This window comes from Cetorhinus maximus, chromosome 21, assembly GCF_964194155.1.
Source record: "Cetorhinus maximus chromosome 21, sCetMax3.hap1.1, whole genome shotgun sequence".
NCBI lineage: Eukaryota > Metazoa > Chordata > Chondrichthyes > Lamniformes > Cetorhinidae > Cetorhinus > Cetorhinus maximus.
The window spans coordinates 78,791,368-78,814,840 of NC_135899.1; the positions used below are offsets into that span (position 1 = coordinate 78,791,368).

At 47.5% G+C, this 23,473-nt stretch overlaps 1 protein-coding gene across 2 annotated transcripts in view; it reads left to right on the forward strand.

Moving 5' to 3' along the window:
- The window catches only part of ubxn11 (UBX domain protein 11), an 85,028-nt gene extending 66,050 nt beyond the window's left edge, over positions 1-18,978 (forward strand). The window contains exons 11-15 of one of the 2 annotated variants that reach the window (XM_078567206.1): positions 1,043-1,146; positions 3,089-3,159; positions 6,391-6,537; positions 16,308-16,412; positions 17,131-18,978. In XM_078567206.1, the coding sequence (XP_078423332.1) occupies positions 1,043-1,146; positions 3,089-3,159; positions 6,391-6,537; positions 16,308-16,412; positions 17,131-17,308 (605 nt within the window). In that variant the 3' untranslated portion in view covers positions 17,309-18,978. The remainder of the gene's footprint in view (positions 1-1,042; positions 1,147-3,088; positions 3,160-6,390; positions 6,538-16,307; positions 16,413-17,130) is intronic. The other variant, XM_078567207.1, reaches the window with a different exon arrangement.
- Positions 18,979-23,473: the final 4,495 nt, after the last annotated feature.

The window sequence follows — 23,473 nt, forward strand, 5'->3', positions numbered from 1 at the left end:
TGGGGGCGGGGAGTGGGAGTGCAGGCGGAGAGTGGGAGTGCGGGCGGAGAGTGGGAGTGCGGGCGGAGAGTAGGGGCGGGGAGTGGGAGCGGGGAGTGGGGGTGCGGGCGGGGAGTTGGGGTGCGGGTGGGGAATGGGCGGGGAGTGGGAGTGGGGGTGCGGGCGGGGAGTGGGGAGCGGGGAGTGGGGAGCGGGGAGTGGGGAGCGGGGAGCGGGGAGCGGGGAGCGGGGAGCGGGGAGCGGGGAGCGGGAGCGGGGAGCGGGAGCGGGGAGCGGGAGCGGGGAGCGGGAGCGGGGAGCGGGAGCGGGGAGCGGGAGCGGGGAGCGGGAGCGGGGAGTGGGAGCGGGGAGTGGGAGCGGGGGCGGGGAGTAGGAGCGGAGAGTGGGGGTGCGGGCGGGGAGTGGGGGTGCGGGCGGGGAGTGGGGGCGCAGGCGGGGAGTGGGGGCGCGGGCGGGGAGTGGGAGTGGGGGTGCGGGCGGGGATTGGGGGCGATGGAAGCAGGGAGCAGGTTGAAGGTGGTGACTGTTGGGTGAGTGCAGGACTGTGTGTACAGGATGAGAGTGTGGGCTGTGTATATGCAGAATGGAGGTTGGGTTGTATATATGAAGGATCGTGAGGCTGTGTATTTGCAGGATGAGGATGAGGGCTATGTGTATGCAAGATGAAGGTGTGGGCTGTGTATTTGCAGGATGAAGGTGAGACTGTATATATAGGATGAAGATGGGGGCTATGTATTTGCAGGATGAGAGTGTGGGCTGTGTATATGTAGATGAAGGAGTCCAAGCTTAAGAGACTGCAGTATATATGGACTAGCCTGGTTTCAAATCATGCACAGACTGCAGCAGCCCACACACACAGCTAGGGCTGTGTATAAACCACAGGATTGTAACTTTTGGCTGATTATTTTCGAAGGGAATATTGGCCAGGTGAATAAATGGATGAATCTGATGAAAGGCTGCGAAATGGGTTTGGGAGAAGGGGGAGCAGAATGAGGAAACTCAAATGGTACAATTAAAAGTTGCCTCTCATATTGTTTTAAAGGCCCGAAGCTATCAGTGGAACAGTTTCTGAACAAACTGCCTAAAACTGTCATCCGGGCCGGGAAAGTGATCGATATCAGGGGAGACATCAAAGACGTTCTGCAGGTAAGTGGATGGGGTGGGGGTGGGGGAGTTCCTTTTAGTCGCTGCATGCAAATTTATATCAGAATGGGGTCAGCCGAACTTGCTGACATTTGCTGTCTTGACTAACATGTAAAGAGTGGTCACTTGGTTTACGTGTTACACAACGTTTGTCCACAACCTCAGACGTCCCAAAGCGGTTCATGTCCAATGAAATGCTTCTTGATGTGTGGTGGCGGCTACAATGTCAGAAACACCACAGCCGATTTGCAGCCAGCAAGATCTTAGCAATGGGATCAATGGCCAGCTGATTTGTTTTTGGTGATACTGGTTGAGGAAGGGCTGTGACCAAGGGAGAAGTTCCCTCCTCTTCTTCGAATTGTGGGATCCTGAACATCCACCTAATCCAACAGGTGGGGCCTTCAGTTTAATGTCTCATCCGAAAGATGGAATGCCTCACCATTTCCCTTTGTAGCAAATGCCGTAGAGAAAACGTTACCCATGTTAGCTTACCGCAGCTAATGTACTGTGGGATAACATCATGATGATCAAAGTGACTACAAGCAACCTGCTTTTATCTTTCACAGTTCTGAGAACTGGACAGAAGTATCCCAACTCAGTGTATAGCAGACCGATTGATACAGGGCCACAAGTCACCACAATAGCCCTGATCAGTCAGTAGGAGTGGTGGTTTATTTTTGATGCAAAATCTCACTGTGAGACATCACGTGGAGCTCGTGCTGAAAGTTGCACGGCGCAGAGAAATTTACTGCCCTTTCCCTATCGGAGCTGCTGGGCTTTTAACATCAGCAGTTGACCAAACGGGATAAAAGATTTCCTGCAGTTCAGCGAACCCAGTGTCCCTGGCAACCCGCAGTCACAGGCAACTAGGCATTGCAGAACAGTTTCTGAATATTTGCAGGTTTCTCGGTGCTAATCTGAGTAACCTTTCGTCGAGAATCAGACATGGCTCACTCAATTGGTATCGCTTTTGTTTCTGCATCAGAAAGTTGTCAGATCATTGTGTCCCCCCCCACCGCCCCCCCAGCAAGAGATGCAAGCACAAAATCCAGGCTGATCCGCCCAGTGCAGTAATGAGGGAGTGCTGCACTGTCGGAGGTGCTGTCTTTCAGATGAGATGTTACAGTGAGGCCTTGTCTATCCTCCCAAGCGGCTATAATTGGCTGCTGCACTCCCAGCTATCCTGGGAGCTGTTGCAGTTTTGCAGTGATCTGTGTTCGGTCCATGTCCCTGCGCTCTGTTTCAGATTGTTGCAGATTTGTAATCGGGATAACCAGTGTGCACCTGCTGCCACCTGGTGTTGATCATCAGGCACTGAGTAGAAATTGCATTAGAAAGTTTCTCAAATACAAAAACCCTGAGCAGAAGCAGTTTCCCGAGGAGGAATCATTGCAGAGGAACCTGGAGCCCTTCCAAGATTGGTGCCAACCACAGTGCTCCGTTCAGGTGCTGGACAGAGTGGGAAAGGGGGCATAGAATTGACAGGGAAAAAAAGTCAGGTGCAAGGCTTTGTCAACAGTAAACAAAAGTCTCTCGGGGAATTGAATGGAATTATTTTCTAATAATCTTAAAGTGATGGATGCCATGGCAGTTTGTAAGATGTTCAGAATGATCTTGTCCATCCTCTCAGAGCACTGTGGAGCTAGTATCTGCCCAGTGAACACTGAATATCCTGATGAAGAGTCATACGGACTCGAAACTTTAACTGTGTGCCTCTCCGCAAATGCTGTCAGACCTGCTGAGTTTTTCCAGCCATTTTTATTTTTGTTATTGAATATCCATAGCTGCACTGTCGGTTATTCACAGCAGCCCATTGTTCACAATAACACCCTAGCTTATTGGAGATAATGAAATGTATCTCTAGCCAGGAATGAGATTCTGGGTCCAGACATGGGGTAATGAGCAGCAGCCTTGTTCTAACTGATTTCATTGCTTCATTCTACAGGTCCCTTCCAATCCATCGGATGAAAATATGGTCCTGATCAAAACTCCGATTTTAGAAGAACTGAGAGAGAGGTACAGGAGTCGCTGATAATGGGATTGGGGGAAGAACAATTTGATTCACATTGGGGTGGAGAAGTGAGAGCAGAAATCTGGGATCCTGTGCTGGGGGTGTCATGAAACGTGAAAGATTTCTTAGACTGGCTGACCTTTCTCATTCCATCTACAAATCAAACTTGCAACACAGGAGGAAGCCATTCAGCCCATCATGCCTGTGCCAGCTCCTTGAAAGAGCTATAAACAAAAAACTGCGGATGCTGGAAATCCAAAACAAAAACAGAAACAGAAATACCTGGAAAAACTCAGCAGGTCTGGTAGCATCAGCGGAGAAGAGCACAGTTGACGTTTCGAGTCCTCATGACCCTTCAACAGAACTAAGTAAAAATAGGAAAGGGGTGAAATATAAGCTGGTTTAAGGGGGGGGGGGGTTGTTGGGACAAGCAACCAGTAATAGGTGGAGATAACCAAAAGATGTCACAGACAAAAGAACAAAGAGGTGTTGAAGGTGGTGATATTATCTAAAAGAATGTGCTAATTAAGAGTAGAGAGCAGGACAAGCAAGGTACAGATAGCTTTAGTGGGGGTGGGGTGAAATAATACTAAAAGGGCATAAAAGCTATAGATACACAATGGGTGGAAATACATTTAAAAATAATGGAAATAGATGGGCAAAGAAAAATCTATATAAATTATTGGAAAAAACAAAAAGGAGGGGGAAGAAACGGAAAAGGGGTGGGGATGGAGGAGAGAGTTCAAGATCTAAAATTGTTGAACTCAATATTCAGTCCGGAAGGCTGTAAAGTGCCTAGTCGGAAGATGAGGTGCTGTTCCTCCAGTTTGCGTTGAGCTTCACTGGAACAATGCAGCAAGCCAAGGACAGACATGTGGGCATGAGAGCAGGGTGGTGTGTTGAAATGGCAAGCGACAGGGTGGTCTGGGTAATGCTTGTGGACAGACCGAAGGTGTTCTGCAAAGCGGTCACCCAGTCTGCGTTTGGTCTCTCCAATGTAGAGGAAACCGCATTGGGAGCAACGAATGCAGTATACGAAGTTGAGGGAAGTGCAAGTGAAATGCTGCTTCACTTGAAAGGAGTGTTTGGGCCCTTGAACGGTGAGGAGAGAGGAAGTGAAGGGGCAGTTGTTGCATCTTCTGCGTTTGCATGGGGAGGTGCCGTGGGAGGGGGTTGAGGAGTAGGGGGTGATGGAGGAGTGGACCAGGGTGTCATGGAGGGAACAATCCCTATGGAATGCCGCCAGGTGGGGTGAAGGGAAGATGTGTTTGGTGGTGGCATCATGCTGGAGTTGGCGGAAATGGCGGAGGATGATCCTTTTGAATGCGGAGGCTGGTGGGGTGATAAGTGAGGACAAGGGGGACCCTATCATGTTTCTGGGAGGGAGGAGAAGGTGTGAGGGCGGATGCGCGGGAGATGGGCTGGACACAATTGAGGGCCCTGTCAACTACCGTGAGTGGAAAACCTCGGTTAAGGAAGGAGGAGGACATGTCAACGACGGAGGCGAAGGAACTGAGAGAATGGGATGGAGTCCTTACAGGAAGCGGGGTGTGAGGAGCTGTAGTCGAGGTAGCTGTGGGAGTCGGTAGGCTTGTAATGGATATTGGTGGACAGTCTATCACCAGAAATTGGGACAGAGGTCAAGGAAGAGAAGGGAAGTGTCAGAGATGGACCATGTTAAAATGATGGAGGGGTGGAGATTGGAAGCAAAATTAATAAATTTTTCCAGGTCCCGATGAGAGCATGAAGCCGCACCGAAGCAATCATCGATGTACCGGAGAAAGAGTTGTGGAAGGGGGCCGGAGTAGGACTGGAACAAGGAATGTTCCACATACCCCATAAAGAGACAGGCATGGCTGGGGCCCATGCGGGTACCCATAGCCACACCTTTTATTTGAAGGAAGTGAGAGGAGTTAAAGGAGAAATTGTTCAGTGTGAGAACAAGTTCAGCCAGACGGAGGAGAGTAGTGCTGGACGGGGATTGTTCGGGCCTCTGTTCGAGGAAGAAGCAGAGAGCCCTCAGACCATCCCGGTGGGGGATGGAGGTGTAGAGGGATTGGACGCCCATGGTGAAGAGGAGGCGGTTGGGGCCAGGGAACTGGAAGCTGTTGATGTGACGTAAGGTGTCAGAGGAATCACGGATGTAAGTGGGAAGGGACTGGACAAGGGGAGAGAGAAGGGAGTCAACATAGCGAGAAATGAGTTCCGTGGGGCAGGAACAGGACTGGGTGACCGCTTTGCAGAACACCTTCGGTCTGTCCACAAACATTACCCAGACCTCCCTGTCACTTGCCATTTCAACACTCCACTCTGCTCTCATGCCCACATGTCTGTCTTGGCTTGCTGCATTGTTCCAGTGAAGCTCAATGCAAACTGGAGGAACAGCACCTCATCTTCCGACTAGGCACTTTACAGCCTTCCGGACTGAATATTGATTTCAACAATTTTAGATCTTGAACTCTCTCCTCCATCCCCACCCCCTTTCTGTTTCTTCCCCCTCCTTTTTGTTTTTTCCAATAATTTATATAGATTTTTCTTTTCCCACCTATTTCCATTATTTTTAAATGTATTTCCACCCATTGTGTATCTATAGCTTTTATGCCCTTTTAGTATTATTTCACCCTATCCCCACTAGGGCTATCTGTACCTTTCTTGTCCAGCTCTCGACTCTTAATTAGCACATTCCTTTAGATAATATCACCACCTTCAACACCTCTTTGTTCTCTTGTCTGTGACATATTTTGGTTATCTCCACCTATTACTGGCTGCTGCTTGTCCCAACAACCCCCCCACCCACCCCCCCAAACCAGCTTATATTTCACCCCTTTCCTATTTTTACTTAGTTCTGTTGAAGGGTCATGAGGACTCGAAACGTCAACTTCTCTGCCGATGCTGCCAGACCTGCTGAGTTTTTCCAGGTGTTTCTGTTTCTTTCCTTCTCCCTTTCTCTTTCCCTAAGGCCCTGTAAAAACGTTTCCTCATCTTTGCTCTGGTTATTTGGTCAATTACCTTAAATTTATGTCCTCTAATTATTGTCCCTCCTTAATTACTCTGTCAAAATCCGTCATCCTTTTGAACACCTCTATCACAATCTCCCCTTCTCCTGTTCCAGCATCCAGTGTTATGGCTTACTGTCCAATGCTCTGTGCCAGTGCCCTGGTGCAATGTACAATGTCCAGGGTTTATTTCCTGCTCCCATTGGCATCACAGAGTTCTCAATATTTTCTTGATCACAGGCTGAAGTTCAGTGAGGAAAATCGCCCAGCATCAAGAGACATATCCACCCTCAGGATCAAGTCAGAGAATGGAGAGAAGACGTACATAGTCAAAATGCTTTTCGCTGAGACAGTTGGAGACCTTCGCACTTACCTCAACCAGAACAGGTAACGGGCCAACAATGCTGGGAGGCATTCAGTGTCAGAACATGAACGTCACCCCAAGGGTAGCAGAAAATGGGCTTGTGGCCACTAAACTTGTGTGGCCTCGAGTTTATAATGGGTGGTCTAATTGAGGTGCTTAAGGTGATTAAAGGATTTAATAGGGTAGATAGAGAGAAACCTTCCACTGATGTGGAAGTCCAGAATAATGGGTTATAACCTTAAAATTAAAACTAAGCTACTCAATGGTGATCATAAGAATGTATAAAATAGGAGCAGAAGTAGACCATTTGACTCCATGACCCTCCTCTGCTATTCAGTAAGGCCAGAGTTGATCTTCTAACTCAGCCACACTTTCCCACAATATGCAGTTTTTCTGAAAGAAGAAGAGACTTTTGTCGAAGCTTTTTGTTTTGCACTCATCAAGAAAGTTCGCAAGAAAATGCCAATGTCAGTGGGAACAACAGATTTATACTGTATGAGAAGAGAGTGCTGAGAATCAGCATCAGCTCTCTCTCTTCATACAGTGTCACCATGTTGTTTCTCCTGACAATGGTATTTTCTTGAGAATTATCCTGATCAGTACAAGATGAAAAGCTTCAACAAAAGATGTCTCTTTTTTCAGCCATATCGAAGTTCTGTACAACCAAACGACTATCCAGTTTTTCCCTAAATTCCCTTACAATCCAAAAATGTGTTGATCTCTAATTAAATATACACAGTGATTGAGCATCCACAGCTGGAGTAGAGAATTCCAAAGATTCACAACCATTTGCTCGAAGAGATTTCTCTCCCTCTCACTCCTAAGTAGCTGACCCCTTATTTCTGAGACTGTAGCCCAGATTTTTCTGGAGTCGGGAAGACTTCGCGGACTTTAAAAGCGGCGACCGGGACCCGGATTCAGAAGTCCTGCCCCCATTTCTAGTCAGAACCATTTTGGCTGGCGGGGGGAAAGGGGGTGGGGCGTGATTCACACAAGCATGGATCGCAAGTCTGCCGGGATGTTTAAAAGCATTGCAGAGTTTAAATAGGTGCAGTTTTCCTTACGGCATGTAATTGAGCCCACAATGTATGAGTCACAACTTTGTGAACAAGGCATAAAAGCTTCTGAAGGCCTCCAAAAAGGTGTGTTTTCCTCGTACAGAGCTCAGCAGAGTTAAATCTTGAAGACTGAAGTTTTACTTCACAGATAGAGGTTTGGCCCAGACCACAAATGACGGGTGGGGGTTTGTGGAATTGGAAGATTATATCCGTGAGGCCCCTCATGACTATTTCTTGCCTCGAGCAGCCAATTGGGAGACAGGACAGACGGCCAATCTCACTGGATGAAGAGTATGTAGTGAAGGAAGGAAGTGGAAAAAATTGGACTTGGCACTATCCCACGTACAGGCAATTGAGGAAGGGCAGTAGCAGCGGCAGCAACGTGCAGCCAGAGCCAGGAGATCTGGCCAGGAGTTGGCCAAGCCACCACAGAGCAGCAGGAAAGAGGAGATTTTACCCTGAGGGAAGGGTGTACCATCTCCTAGCAAGTTATCCTGACATGACCGAGAAGCAGCACAGATGAAGGCTCCGAGTTTCGAGAGAAATGGTTGCAGAGATCTGTGCCATGTTGGAGGATGATCTCACGCCACAATCAAACAATCCCCATGCCCTGCCTGTTGCACTGAAGGTTACCATGGCCCTCAATTTATAGATGGCCAGCTCCTTCCAGGGGTCAGCCACAGACCTCAACAGCATCTCCCAATCAGCTACTCACCGATGCTTCACTATCATCACTGATGCACTCTTTGCTCATGTCAGGGAACACATCAGCTTCCCCACAGATATGGCATCACAGGCTCAGAGGCCAATGTGCTTCACCTCCATTGCTGCCTTACCACAAGTTCAGGGAGTGGTCTACTGTACCCAGGTGGCTATAAGGGTACCAATGTAGCAGTCGGAGACATTTGTGAACAGAAAATTGTCCCAATCCATCAATGTCCAAATGGATAGGGCCTTCCTGCTCGTATTCTGCACCTTTCCCCACAGCTGCCATGACTCTTTAAATCTGAGACATTCACGTCTGCTCCACCTTTTCCAGCCCAGGTCCGGGGTTGGCTTCTGGGGGACAAGGGGTACCCGTTAAGGAGGTGGCGGCTTACTCCCTTGAGGCGACTGGAGACAGGGCCCTAATGTCGTCAGTACAACAACAGCCATTTGCAGATAAGAACCATCATCGAGCAGGCTATTGGCCCGTTGAAGATGCAGTACAGATACCTTGACCACTCGTGAGGAACACTCCCATACTCATCTGCAAGGGTGTCAAGGATAGTGGTTGTTTGCTGCATGCTCCACAATATGGCACAGCGGAGGGCTATTCACATTGAGGGGCCTGAAACCAGTAAGCGATTTACCTCATCAGAGGAGGGGAAGGAGGAGCCCATTGAGTCTGATAGAGTTGACACAAAGGAGGAGGGCAACAATGTGAGTCCTGAGGGGTAGGCCCAGGTAACCATGGCTGGATCTGTACGGACTGCCATTGTCACCAGGGACCTCTTAATACAGAGACAATTCACATATGCCACCTTTAGGATCTCACTGCAAATCCAGCAGCAAGTATCTGGCGAGCCATTGCCACATCATGGCTCTTTAACTTTGGCGCTGCACATCTTCCAGGCGATGCCCATCCCCAAGAGAGAATACTAACAGGAAACATTGAATGTCATTGTTATTAACATGACTGAATCCAGCATCATCATCAGCCTTGGGTTCACCCTTGCCCACAGACTGTCCTTGAGATATCCTTTAAAAGCTGGGCCATACAATTTTCTGCTAGATGCTGGCAAATAACTGGAGAAGACTTCACCTTGTGCCTAGCCAAACCATGCCCACCAGGTAAGCCATGTGAGTTGAGATTCACTTAGGAGTGCATGGGTCAACAGAAATGCAGCGATTGGACATTGTGCTGGTATAAGTGACATCATCCATTTCCTTCCACAGTCTCCATCACCACCATCATATAGTGTGTGAAATCTACAATATGCAGTGCTGTAACTCACCGAGGCTCCTTATCAACCCATGGCTTCTACCACTTAGAAGGACAAAGGCTTCAATCACATGGGAAATCCTACATGCAAGTTTCCCTCAAAGACGCATAACATTCTGACATAAAAGCAGCCACTGTTCCATCACTGTGACCTCACATGTGTCTGACTGCCTTCCGCACAGCACTCAAGGTAGAACGACACCAGATGGACTGCATCTTATCAATAAGTTGGATCATAGTTACTTCTTCAAATGAACCTATGAATGGATAGGTCCTGGAATGACCCTTTACATCCACAGCCCTTGGTGGACTACTACCTTCTCTGAACGTCTGGATAATGAACCAGCTTTCCACTGCTAGAGTTGCATGACCCCACCATTCACACTAATACCGTAACTAAGAGATGGACTTCTGGCTGCAGTCTCCATTGCTATTGGTAAGAACCAGTTGCTTTCTGGTTACCTGGTAATTGAAGCTATTAGTTTACAATGACAGACCACCACATCCATTGAAGAAAGTATATGACCGGAATCTTGTGGTGGCGATGGGGGTCTCAGCCACTAACTAGAGAGCTGGCTAGAGCCCTCCATTGTCTCTTTTCAGGAAGACTTGCCACATCTTCTTCCACTCAGGCACTTAACAGGTCAGTGGTGGGCCTTCCCCCAGGAACAAGGACCCTGGGGGTCAAGGCCCTGCTGCCAAGAGCTGCCGGCCAATCAGAAGCTGGCAGCTCTATTGAAAGGCTGTACCACCGAGGAGGTGGGTGGCTGCTACCAGTATTACACCAGCTCAAGGCCTAGAATGATCACTAGATCCCAGGCCAGAAGTGAGTGATGGCGGTGGGGGTGGTTTACAGGATAGGGGTCATGTGGGAGGGTGGGAGTGAGGGAGCTTGCCAGCAAGGGCAGGGGGATGGCTCTCAGTGGGTCCCCCCATCCCTTCCTGGTGGCAGGTGCCTCGATCAGGCACTGAGTGCCTTTGAACAAGGGACCCGCCTGGGACCCTGCAAGCAACCCTGCACGGGGCTGGGTTAATACCAGCGGTGGCAGGATGAGGCCTTTTAAATGCCCACTTAAGAGCCTCAATTGACGGCATCGTGGGAAGGCCATCCACAGGCCTTAATTATCTCGGGGGTTCAATCGCATGAACTCCAACCGTGGGAGAATGGCCAATCTCATGGACAGACACAGGCAGCATCGGGGCGTGACACCCTGCAAAGGGTTTAAGGCTCACTCAGAAGCCTGGAGCAGGCCGTTCATATTATAAGCGCTGATCTCCAGGGTGTACGTGAGGAGCTGCGTACCCACATCAGGGGCACTTGTGGCATAACAGTGGCTGGAAGGGACGATGGCTGTGCCCCAGTAGCCAGCCCCATCCAAACCGCCTGAAAGCCAACCCAGGGTTCTGGATGTGGGTGAGGGGGGGCGGGTAAGGTTCCCAGGATATCTCATCTTTTACTGCTTCCCCAGTCGCTCCGCCAGAGCCCTCTTCTGTGGTCCATGCCCCATGACAACAGTGGGAAGGGGAGGCTGTCCACAGGACTCCCCGCCATGGATTTAATCTTGGGGTGGGGCCAAGATGGCAGAGTCCCCACACACCGCTCTCCTCCCCAAATAAATTCCACCCCCCCACTGCCCCCACCCCGGCCATCAAACTCACCACAGAGGGAGGGCCAAGATTCACCCCACGGGCAGAATGTTACATCCCGTGGGCGGGAGCGGGTGCTGGACCCACACCCGCCATTGATTAACTGGCCTCTTAAGGCCTTTAACAGTCCAAATTGATGGCGATTTTTTTTTTCCTTGCCCATGTGATTTTGCACTCGTCGCACAGAAAAATGGACAGGCAGCCAGTCGACATTTTCAAAAACCTCATCCATGCACGGGATAAGGGTCAGCAACATTGCCCTTGTGCATAGTGAGGAGTTTTGGAGATAGTTTGCTGCTGGTTGCTTATTGGTACTTGACAGCTTCATCTCTGTTCAGGGCTTCATTGTTAGCATTTCCAGGCTTCATTTCAGGACTTATTGGTGCCTGCAAGGCCCCCGGAGGATCCAGACCGTGTGGACCCTTCCAGGTATCAGACAGCCTTCCCTTACCCTGGTAATGGGGATTGTGGTCTCCGCTGGTGGCACCTCCTCTGAGGAGGGAGAGAGGGGCAGAAGGGAGAGGAGACCAGGTATCCCAATGCAGCTTCCAGGGGAGTGACCTGTGGGAGGAGAGGCACAGGCTCAAAGGGCACAGGGCCAGCAGGTAGTCCAAGGCAGAAGGGACTGCAGAAGACGCCATCATCCTGCTGCCAGAGTTTACAGGCAGTGAGGTGCAATGCCGAAGGAGCCTCCGTCTCTCAAGGGAGACAGTGACCTCCATTTGTCAGAGGATCAACCCTGAGATCAGCTCTGACTGTGTGGGTGGACACCCCATGCCAGTGGCCCTGCAGGTCACAGTGGCCCTCAACCTCTACGCATCCGCCTCTTTGGAGGGGTCAGTGGGGCTTTGTGTGTGGAACGTCCCAATCAGTTGTCCACAGTTGCGTTAAGCTGGTGACAGAAGCTCTGTTCAGGCGGGTACTGAACTTTATTCTTTACTGTACAGATGAGGCCAGCCAGGCTGAGCGAGCCAGAGGCTTTGCAGCAATTGCTGGGTTTCCCCACATTCAGGGTGCAATCGACTACACACATGTGGACATCAAGGCACCAGCGGGTCAGCCGGGTACCTTTGTCAAAGGAAGGGATTCCACTCCTTGAATGTGCAGATAGTTTGTGACCACAGGATGCAGATTCTGCAAGTCTGTGCAAGACATCCTGGCACCTCCCATGACGCTTATATCCTGAGACACCCCCAGGTGCCGAGGCTCTTCAGACTGCTGGGTGACAAGGGCTATCTGTTGAAAAGGTGGCTTATGACACCCAATCATCTGTGACACCAGTGTGCTACTGTGATGCTAATGGACAAGGCACAATTGGATGCCCACACCCTGACAGATAGGTGGTGAAAGGGTAAGTGGAAGGGCAAAGATTCTGCATGTAGCATCTAATAATCAGCCCCTCAGGCATTATGGTAATCTCACTTAATGCAGAGTATTGGGACCTACTGATGCTGCTAAGATGCTGCCATCTCCATGGCTGAGCGTGTGAAGCTTTTCCTGCATTACATCACTACTTTCCACCACCCAAGAACAGAAGCAGAGCAGTGTTATAATAGGAGTCATGCCTCCACAAAGGTGGTAATTGACAGGTCTTCTGAAAATGTGCTTCTGATGCCTGGACCATTCAGGGGAGCACTACAATACCGCCCAGAGTGGGTATCACTGACAGTGGTTGCATGCTGCAATCTCCACAATCTGGCATTGGCAAGGGGGGACCCACTGGAGGAAGAGGATCTTGACGCAGCTCCACAGGCCACAGAGGATGAATCCAGTAGTGAGTCCAAAGATGAGCACAGTGAGGAGAATGCTGAGGACATGGACCCAGACCTCAGTAACCTGCAGGGAGGCAGGGACACCAGGGATGCTTTGATCCAACGCTCCTTCAGCTAGGCTACCGAAGATCAGCTGCAACCGCATGCCAGGGCTGCAACCTCCATCCTGGATGTCTGAAAGAACCCTATCATTTGAACACAAAGAACACTCAATATGTGTGCAATAAAGTTCATAGCCACCTATGTCCAGCATTACATACTGGTGTTCCCTGCACCAATGATATAAAAAGGTGAAGCATACTCAGGCCATGACAACAAAAACACAATTTATCTCATTCTGACAGTTCAATAATATTTACATGAACATTTCTGGTCTTCAACCCCAGACCAGTATACATAAAGTAAACATAAATGAACATAAAATCACCCGTGACCTGTTCCTCTTGTGCTCATGGTGCCTTTAACTTAAGTTTGCGAGTGCTACGTCTAGGTGCTTCCCCCCTTGCTGGCACCGGTATTGGGGACAGCCTTCTGGTACTGCTGTCTTGTTGGCCTTGATGACCTTGGTGGTCATCCTCTAGCCAGTGGAGCCTGTGCTGACCCTGCCTGGGAGGGAGTGGCCAGTGCCATGGCTGGCATCGCCCCAGTTGCCACAGCCTTGTCAGATGCCACGGTCACTGGCAGAGGAGCTGCTGCCGTCACCCAGAGCGCCCTGAGAGGAGCCCGCAGAGATGACAGGCAGCTCTTGCGCCAACATGAGGTCGCTCAGGACCTTCCTGCACACATTGATGGCACCTAGCTGGGATACTTGGGTGCCTCATTCTGCCCCCACACAGACACTGACCACCTGAAGGTGGAGGTGAGTCAGTGCTTGGACCTATGTGAGACACAAAAGCAGGTAATTTGCCTAAGGCCTGGACATTTTTCAGAGCAAGTGTGGATCCAAGCCAGTGCCTTCAACCCTCTTAGTGGAACCCTAATCATGCAACCCACCCTTCACACTCCCCATCTCAGGCCAATTTCCCATTTTGCTTAGTGCGTCAACAGCATCACCTCCACCATTGACACCATGATCAAAAGTGCCTCTAACACCACCTTTGTCAGCTGCTATGGACTATTCACGATGCCCGACAATGAGCTTGGTTGGCACCTTCACAATGTCCATGGCTGTCTCCTTGACTGAGCAAATTGCCCTTAGCCTAGACTGGGGGTGGGGCAGCAAGACTATCTCTGGCATTGAGAGCCCTCTTCTCCTGCAGGTACAACATACAGTGATGTAATCCCATTCTATCCTGTACCAGGGACAGAGCTCAATGTGGCGATGGATCACAGTGGCCATTCAGATGTCACCCCATAACTGCTTGGACCTACATGATTGTCTTGGGCATACATTCATCCATGTTATAGGGGAGTGGTATGTGCCGAGTGTGGCCAAACAGGTGCAGCATTCAGCTGTCATCCATTACATGGATCTCTTGAGTGTGCTGCTGCCAAACAGCTTGCCTTGCTGGAGTGCAGCAGATTGTGGAACCACTTGTGACACTGGATCCAGGAACCTTGGTATTCACTTGCTGTGCTCACAGTGGCTGCAATCTCCTGTCATCCTCACTTGGTTACGCTGTGAGTGTTCCTCCATCTTGGGAATGATATCCCTCCTTCACTACACCTCTGCGACCAGAATCTGCAGTTCCTGGTCACAGGAGTGGGGTGCTGTCCCTCTCGCACCTTCTTCACTATCCTCTGCAACGTTCTGACAAGATAATGAAGAAAGCGCACGGGCCAGTAAGGCGTCTCACTTTGTTCACTGGGACACGTTACCTATGTGCGTTCAAATGCAGGAATCTGATTCTCTACAACAAAAATAAAAACACCTGGAAAAACTCAGCAGGTCTGACAGCATCTGCGGAGAGGAGCACAGTTAACGTTTTGAGTTCGTATGACTCATCAACAGAACTAAGAAAAAATAGAAAAGAGGTGAAATATAAGCTGGTTTAAGGGGTGGGGGGTAGAGCTGGATAGAGGGCCAGGGTGGAGATAACCAAAAGATGTCACAGACAAAAGGACAAAGAGGTGTTGAAGGTGGTGATATTATCTAAGGAATGTGCTAATTAAGGGTAGAAAGCAGGACAAGCAAGGTACAGATAGCCCTAGTGGGGGTGGGGTGGGGTGAAGGGAAGGGATCGAAATAGGCTAAAAGGTAGAGATAAAACTGGATGGAAATACATTTTAAAATAATGGAAATAGGTGGGAAAAGAAAAATCTATATAAATTATTGTAAAAAAAGGGAGATCAGAAAGGGGGTGGGTATGGAGGAGAGGGTTCATGATCTAAAATTGTTGAACTCGATATTCAGTACGGAAGGCTGTAAAGTGCCTAGTCGGAAGATGAGGTGCTGTTCCTCCAGTTTGCGTTGAGCTTCACTGGAACAATGCAGCAAGCCAAGGACGGACATGTGGGCATGAGAGCAGGGTGGAGTGTTGAAACGGCAAGCGACAGGGAGGTCTGGGTCATGCTTGCGGACAGACCGAAGGTGTTCTGCAAAGCAGTCACCCAGACTGCGTTTGGTCTCTCCAATGTAGAGGAAACCGCATTGGGAGCAACGAATGCAATAGACTAAATTGAGGGAAGTGCAAGTGAAATGCTGCTTCACTTGAAAGGAGTGTTTGGGCCCTTGGACGGTGAAGAGAGGGGAAGTAAAGGGGTAGGTGTTGCACCTTCTGCAGTTGTATGGGAAAGTGCCGTGGGAGGGGGTTGAGGTGTAAGGGGTGACGGAGGTGTGGACCAAGGTGTCCCAGAGGGAACAATCCCTGCAGAATGCCGCCGGGGGGGTGAAGGGAAGATGTGTTTGGTGGTGGCATCATGCTGGAGTTGGCGGAAATGGCTATCTCTAGTTCAGCACTGACTGATGTTTGGAGGGCAGGGGATGCTGCGTGAATGCAGGGTAGCCTGGCATAAATTCCTGTCATGCCAACATTTCATGTTGTGCTCTCGAGCCCCTGTTGGCCTGCTCCCTCTGAATCACATCTGTGATGCCAGTGTGCTACTGTGATGCTAATGGACAAGGCACAATTGAATGCCCACACCCTGACAGATGGGCGGTGATAGGGTAAGTGGAAGGGCAAAGATTCTGCATATAGCACCTAATAATCAGCCCCTCAGGCATTATGGTAATCTCACTTAATGCAGAGTATTGGGACCTACTGATGCTGCTAAGATGCTGCCATCTCCAAGGCTGAGCGTGTGAAGCTTTTCCAGCATTACCTCACTACTTTGACCTTGTGTAATGAAGGAGTACAATTTGCAGCATTAATCTCTATATTTTCTTGTGGAAGGCCCATGACGGGTCACACACAATTTTCACTCCAGTGGGGTGGATGCAGGATGGAGTCGGGCCCACCATCCCTGGAAGCAGATTGTAGGTGGCCATGGGGGTGTGGGTGAGTGCCGAATCGGGCTGGTCAGAAGGCCCACTTCAGTTTTCTGGGACTTCATCCCAATTGTAATAAAAGCAGTTAGGCCCTCTAACCCTCATACCTCACAGCGCCTCACCCTGTACCTACTCCCCATAGCCCCTCAACTCATACCCCTTCCATGCCCATTCACCCAGTACACACTATGTACACAACCAATGAGCCACATAATAACACTGGCAAGTGTGGAGCTGCTGAGATAAAAAACCTCATTCAGAAATGTTCTTTGGAAAATAACCTGCTATTCCTCCAATCCTATAAGGTGTCAATCAGACAGATCGTTAGCCTATCAATAACAGAGGCTTCAAACACTTCACACTTCTTAATCTTGTCCAAATAAACATTGAGACATTGATAAAAGATCAGAGACAGAACTTATTATAACCACCTCCAATGTCAATCAAGCAAAGGCAACTATTCACTTCACTTGTCAATACAAATTCTCAGTATCTTTCCAAGTATCTCAGAACTGTGGAATTTCTCCTGGCACCCTCTTCCCACCCTGTCAACCTCAGTCACCTCTTTCCCCTACATTGAAGAGGCTTATAAAGCCCATAGAGGTATCATTCAATGGGTGGAGCTGGTCCCTGAAAGAAGAATGCACTTGGGTGGGCCCAATTGACCAGAAATTCATACATTGTCTGCTGGGACTTTAAGATTTTGCCTGATGGTTGATGTTTTGCAGGGGAAAGCCGGAGGTTGATTACGACATTATCAGCACCTTCCCACAGCAAGTCTACAGCGATCAGTCCAAGACACTGAAGGAGTATGGGCTCATTCCAAACGCCATGCTCATCCTGCGAGCCCAAAGGCCCCAGCTCCTCGATCACAAGCAGGGAGTAGTCAGTCCGTGGGAGGAATAAACTCAATGGAATGAGGGCCACCAGTCCGGCCACTGGTGATTCAATGCTATTCCATTCCCCTCAAACCAAGTTGGTAAAATAAACCCACAATCACCCACCAACACTGGGAGCCGATCGTAGGAACTGAGTCTCAGTGTCTGTGACAAGGTCCAGAAGAAACTCCAAAGTGTATCAACAAAGGTTATCTGCAACTCTTGGATTCTTTACTTCTTTGTTTCCTACTTAAACAAAGTAAATCTCAGCACAAATTACCAGTCGGAGTATAATGACAAATGCCCAAAATAACCAATGTCCAATTGACTTGCAAGTTCCATAGTGATGACCATCATCAAGCAAGGTCAAAGGTGAGACTCCTCTAACCCTATCCTCCACATGCACAGACTCGGATTGAAACCAGCTTATCCACATTCGCAATCTAAACCTGCTGGGAAAAGTAAAGCAAAATATCTAACTCCATCGTCTGGTTGGTTTAGTTTTCACTCCTAAGCGACTAAAGCCAGCCACTGATTGGCCTGTCACTCGGGTCCTGCCTGCAGTTATTCTTTTAGACTTTACAGGCACCAGACTGCACACATGTAGTGAATCTAATTTAGGCATTCCTAAAACCGTGACTCTAGTACCAGTAATGGTAATTTTCCTATCATTTCAAAATATTTTAAATAAAAGTTAGTTGAAGAAAATAAATATCGCCCTATTCAGCAATATCTGGGGAAACTCATTCATTCAGTAAGCTCTACAAACAATTACACACATTATACCAACAGAATTTAGACCAATGTGACAGGGGAAAGATCTTAAGCGGCAAATCCTGATTTTCACTGAAAGGTGCAGAAACCTATGCTGGGGAGTAGCCCTCACTACTCTCACTAGATTCATCACATGATATCACAGAATACTACAGCACAGAAAAAGGCCAATCAGCTCATTAAGACTGTGCTGGCTCTTTCAAAAAGTAACCCAGTTAGCCTCAATCTCCTGCTCTTTCCCCATATTCTTGCAATATTTTCTTCTTCAAGTATTTACCCAATTCCAAATTTGCAAACAGAAAGAACATGTACACACATTGTGCCTGTTTCAACTAAACAAAATAAGTGACAGCCATTCACTAGTTCATTCCTCAGTGCATCGCTTTGACCAGTCAGAGTCAAGCTGCCTGGTTTAAATTTCAAACAATGCTTGGCAGTTAACTGTCAAGTCACCATCAATGGCAACACCTCTATCAACCAGAGTTCACTTGCCAACCAATCAGCGTTCTCTTCTCATACAGTATAAATTTGTTGTTTTTCCTTACATTGTATTCTTGCGAATTGTCCTGATGAGTGCAAGACAAAAATCTCTGATCAAATGTCTTTCTTTTTCAGCAATACCCAATTCCTTTTTAAAGGCTGCTACTGAATCTGTTTCCACCATCCTGTTAGGCAGTGTGTTCCAAATCTTAACCACTCGTTGTGTAAAAATGTTTTTCCTCATGTCACCTCTGGTTCTTTTGCCAATCATCTTAAATCTCTGGCCTCTAGTTAACAACCTTACAGCTATTGGAAACAGCTTCTTTATTTACTCTTCATGGTTTTGAACACGTCTATCAAATCTCCACCTGGCTTTCTCGGCTCTAAGTAAAGCAACCCCACCTTCTCCAGTCTGTTAATAGTAATTGATCCCTCATCTCTGGAATCATTTAATCTCTTTTGCAGCCATCTTGTCCTTTCTAATACTGTGCCAAACTGGTGTTTATATAGGTTTGGCATAACTTTCTGCCTTTTGTACTCTATACCTCTTTATAAAGCCCAGGCTCCCAAATACTTTGTTAACTGCTTTATTAATCTATCATGATCTTAGACAGCGAGGGGGGTGGGTGGGGGGGGATTTCTGCAAGGGTTTTGCTAATATTCTGCTGCAACTTGGGCAGCAGAAAGCTCAAGAGAAATGGAGTCACTAGTTATGTGCGTGAACCCCTTGGAGATTTTATCTACCCCCAAGTGTCACAGGGTATTCAATATATATTCAGCAGCATATGGGGAAACTCCAAAAATCCTAGTAGGTGATGTTCCTGACCTTACTTGATGTCTGCACTTTCAAGAAGAGATGAGGATTACAACACAGTGACAGGCCATTTGGCCCATGTCAGTGCTGGCCCTCTCGCCACAGGAGCAACTGGTCCTAATCACATTTACCTGTCCTGTTGCCATATCCTTTCACCCCTTTTCCTTCATTCCATCTTTCCAACTAATGAATGTTATCACAGTTTCTGCCTCAGCCACTAACTGTAGGTGTGAATTCCACAGCTGCAGCTCTCTACGTTCAGTTTCTCCTATTGTCTGTTCTAAAACTCAGTTAATCTTGTATCCATGGCCCTTCATTTCTGACCCTTTAACTACTGTTTGTTTCCATCCAGTCTGTCACATCCTTTTAGAATTTTAACACTTCTATAATCCATTCATCAGCTATGACTCGATTGGTAGCACCTTTGCCTCTGAATCAGAAGTTGTGAGTTCAAGTCCCACTCCAGGACTTGAGCACAAATATGAAAACTGACACTCCAGTGCATTACTGAGGGAAGACTGCATAGTCTTGTGGATGAGGCACTAAACTGAGACCCCATTTATCCTCTCAGGTGGACATAAAAGATCCCATGGCATTATTGTTGAAGAAAGAGCTATCCCTGGTGTTCTGCCAATATTTATCCCTCAATCAACATTACAAAAAACAGATAATCTGGTCATTATCACATTGCTGTTTGAGGGAGTTTGCTATGTCCCAATTGGCTGCTGCATTTCTTACATTACATCAGTGACTACACTGTAAAAGTACTTCATTGGCTGTAAGCCCATTTTGAGATGTCCGGTCATCATGAAAGGTGCTATATAAATGAAAGTCTTTATTTATATTGTCCTGTAATCTGCGTTATAACCAAAAAAAAAACCTAATTTTTCAAGTTTTTCTTTATATTTGTATTTTTCACACCAGGCTGCATCCTGGTGAATCTGTGCTGGACCCTCTCTGAAACGTGTATATCCTTCGTATGGTGTGTAGACCCACACTGTATGTATTGTTCTGACTGTAGTCTTATTCAAGTTTTACCTCTTAGGTTTTATGTCCTAGAACCTAGACTTGCACTATCATTTCCATGAGCTGAGACCACAACTAGATCAGCTGTGATCATATTGAACAGTGGAGAAGTCTCTAAGGGCCAAATGACCTACTCATGCTCCTAAGTCTAATGTTCCTACGTTTTTTTTTGGCAGTCTTATTAACCTTATTCCCCATAAACCTAAAACTTTAAATCGCTTTACTGTTCCACCACCCCAGGCCTACTTATCTTCACAGTATAATTATTTGGTTTTTTTTACCAAAACGTTATCATCTCACACATATTGACATTGAATTCCATCTGTCGTTTTAGCCCGTTTCCCCATTTTAACAATAACCCATTGAAACTTCCTTTAGTCTTTTAAATGAACAGTATCGCCTGTTTTGGTACTGTTTGCAAATTTCTCCACAACTCCCATGCGGGACTAAATCCAAATCATCAATATACACCATGAACAGAGTGATCCGGAGCAGCACCCATGTGGATATCTCCCCTCCTAGACCAAGTAAATTAAAGGCAAATGTAAGACCACAGGTTGAAATGATTGGCTTGCTTGAAAAAAATATGAACACTAGGGAGAGATGCTGCAATACGAGAATGATGTACAGGGCGTGGGAAAGGACTATAAATGGTCCTCGATGAAAGTGATTTGAAAGATTCGGGTTCAGGTTTTGTTCATGTGCCAGAGTCTGGCCACCAATTAAAACGATAATTAGTTCATCGTATGGACCTGAGAAGCAAAACTCTAATCTATGGGTCTGTGCTGTGTTTGTCTCCCCACCCCCCATCCCAACCCACCCCCCTACCACTACCATGACTGGGTAATTATTGGGGGAGGGGGTGAATTGAACTCAGCCTCCAGAGACTCGTGGTGAAAGGTTGATGTGCACACGTTCAAACTGGGCCATATTGGATCCAATCAATACTCACTTCAAGACCCCAGGCCATATAGAACCATAGAACACTACAGCACAGAAAACAGGCCATTCGGCCCTTCTACTCTGTGCCGAAATATTATTCCGCTAGTCCCATTGACCTGCACCTAGTCCATAACCCTCCAGACCTCTCCCATCCATGTATCTATCTAATTTATTCTTAAAACTTAAGAGTGAGCCCGCATTTACCACGTCAGATGGTAGCTCGTTCCACATTCTCACCACTCTCTGAGTGAAGAAGTTCCCCCTAATGTTCCCCCTAAACCTTTCCCCTTTCATCCTAAAGCCATGTCCTCTCGTGTTTATTTCTCCTAATCTATGAACCCATCCAGCTATGGACAGGGGTTCTAACCAGCTCAGCTCTGGCCATTGAAGGCAATAACGCAATGGCTCTGGAGATTTGAGATGAAAATATCAAAAGAAGCACAATACAACTTACATTTAGGTAACATCTTTACCACGGTAAAATGTCCAAAGGTGCTCTCCGGGAATATTATCAAACAAAATTTGACACCAAGGTACACAAGCAGATATTAGAACAGGTGACCAAAGTGGTTGGCTTTAAGACCTTAACGGAAAAGAGATGGAGAGCTATGGAAAGGAAAATCAGAGCTTGGAGCCAAGACAGCTAAAGGTATAGCAACCAATGGTACAGCAATGAAAATCAGGGATGTGGAACAGCCCAGAATTGAAGGAGCACAGAGATGTTGCAGGGTTGTAAGAGAGGAGGATGTAATGGAGATAGGGAGGGGTGAGGTCATAAAGGGATTTGAAAACAAGGTTGAGAATTTTGAGAGAGGAAAAGATCAGCAGGGCCATTCGGTTAACAGTGCCCCTCCCTCAGCATTCACCCACCTGAAACCACACACACTGTCAGGAAAGGCAAGACCATCAGATGGAAAATACCTGCGACTAATAGTGGAAAAGCTCTGTAAGATTTATTTGCATTATTGACTAAAGCAACAAGTTCAATCCCTAGGAATCAGTAACTTTATTCTTCAGAATTAAGTGAATTATCTCCATCACCGAGAATGGCCTCTTCCTCTGGAAGTTTGTTAAAAGCCCTTCCAAGTGGTTGTGGGGACACCACCCACATTCTTGGCAGCTTATTCCAAAGGGCAGTACCCTCTAATAAAGAAATTCTTGCTGGTGTTTAAGCACAGGTCCAAGCTGAACAGAGAGGCTAGACTTTTGCTTGGATGGGAAATGGAAACTTTAATACATCCCATAATATGGTCAGGAAACAGGAAGGGCAAATGTCAAGAATTTGGGTCACATTTAGGTCACCTCTAGTTCCCTGTATATTTTGAAACACATCTTTGACCCAGGAATTGTTCTGGATTATATATCAGGGCGAAAAGGGTTAAATAGTTGGGCAGATTGCATACACTTGGCTTGTATTTCCTTGACTTTAGAAGGTTAAGGGGTGAACTTATCAAGGTGTTTAAAATAATTAAGGAATTCAAGAAAATAGATGCAGAGAAACTATTTCCTCCAGAATAAGGGGGCAGAATATTAAAGTTAGAGCCAGGCCATATTGAAGTGAAAATAAAAAGCACTTTTTCATCAAATGATAGTGGAAATCTAGAATGGCTGTCATGGCTGGATCTAAAACAAAATCCAACGCATTATCCAGTCCCCTCTCTAATTTATAAACAGCATTGACAGCATCAACAGGAAAGAAACTCCGGCACGGAGAAAACTATAGGAAACACAGATACTGGGCTCAAGGATTTCTTTAACCAGTCTACTGTAGGTGTACCTACACCGTGTGGACTGCAGCAATTCAAGGAGACGGTTCACTATCACACTCTCAACATTAATTAGGGATGGGCAACAAACGCTGGCCTTGTCAGTGGCATAAGTCCTCTGAACATTTTTTTAAAAAATGTGTGCAGAACTCCTATAGCCTAACATAAATCCCCTTTCACTTACTATACAACTGCAAAAAGTTAGATCACAATTATAATATCACAAGGCAATCCAAATTCTCAGTCTCTGTTCCTCTCTCTGTCTCCAGATTACTGTTTCACAGACACAAGAATTAAATCCCTTAAGCCCCAGCTGATATCCATCCTTGTGTTGGGTTACAACCAATGTGTAACATCAACCAAGGGCTCCAGGGACTTCCATCACCTTATG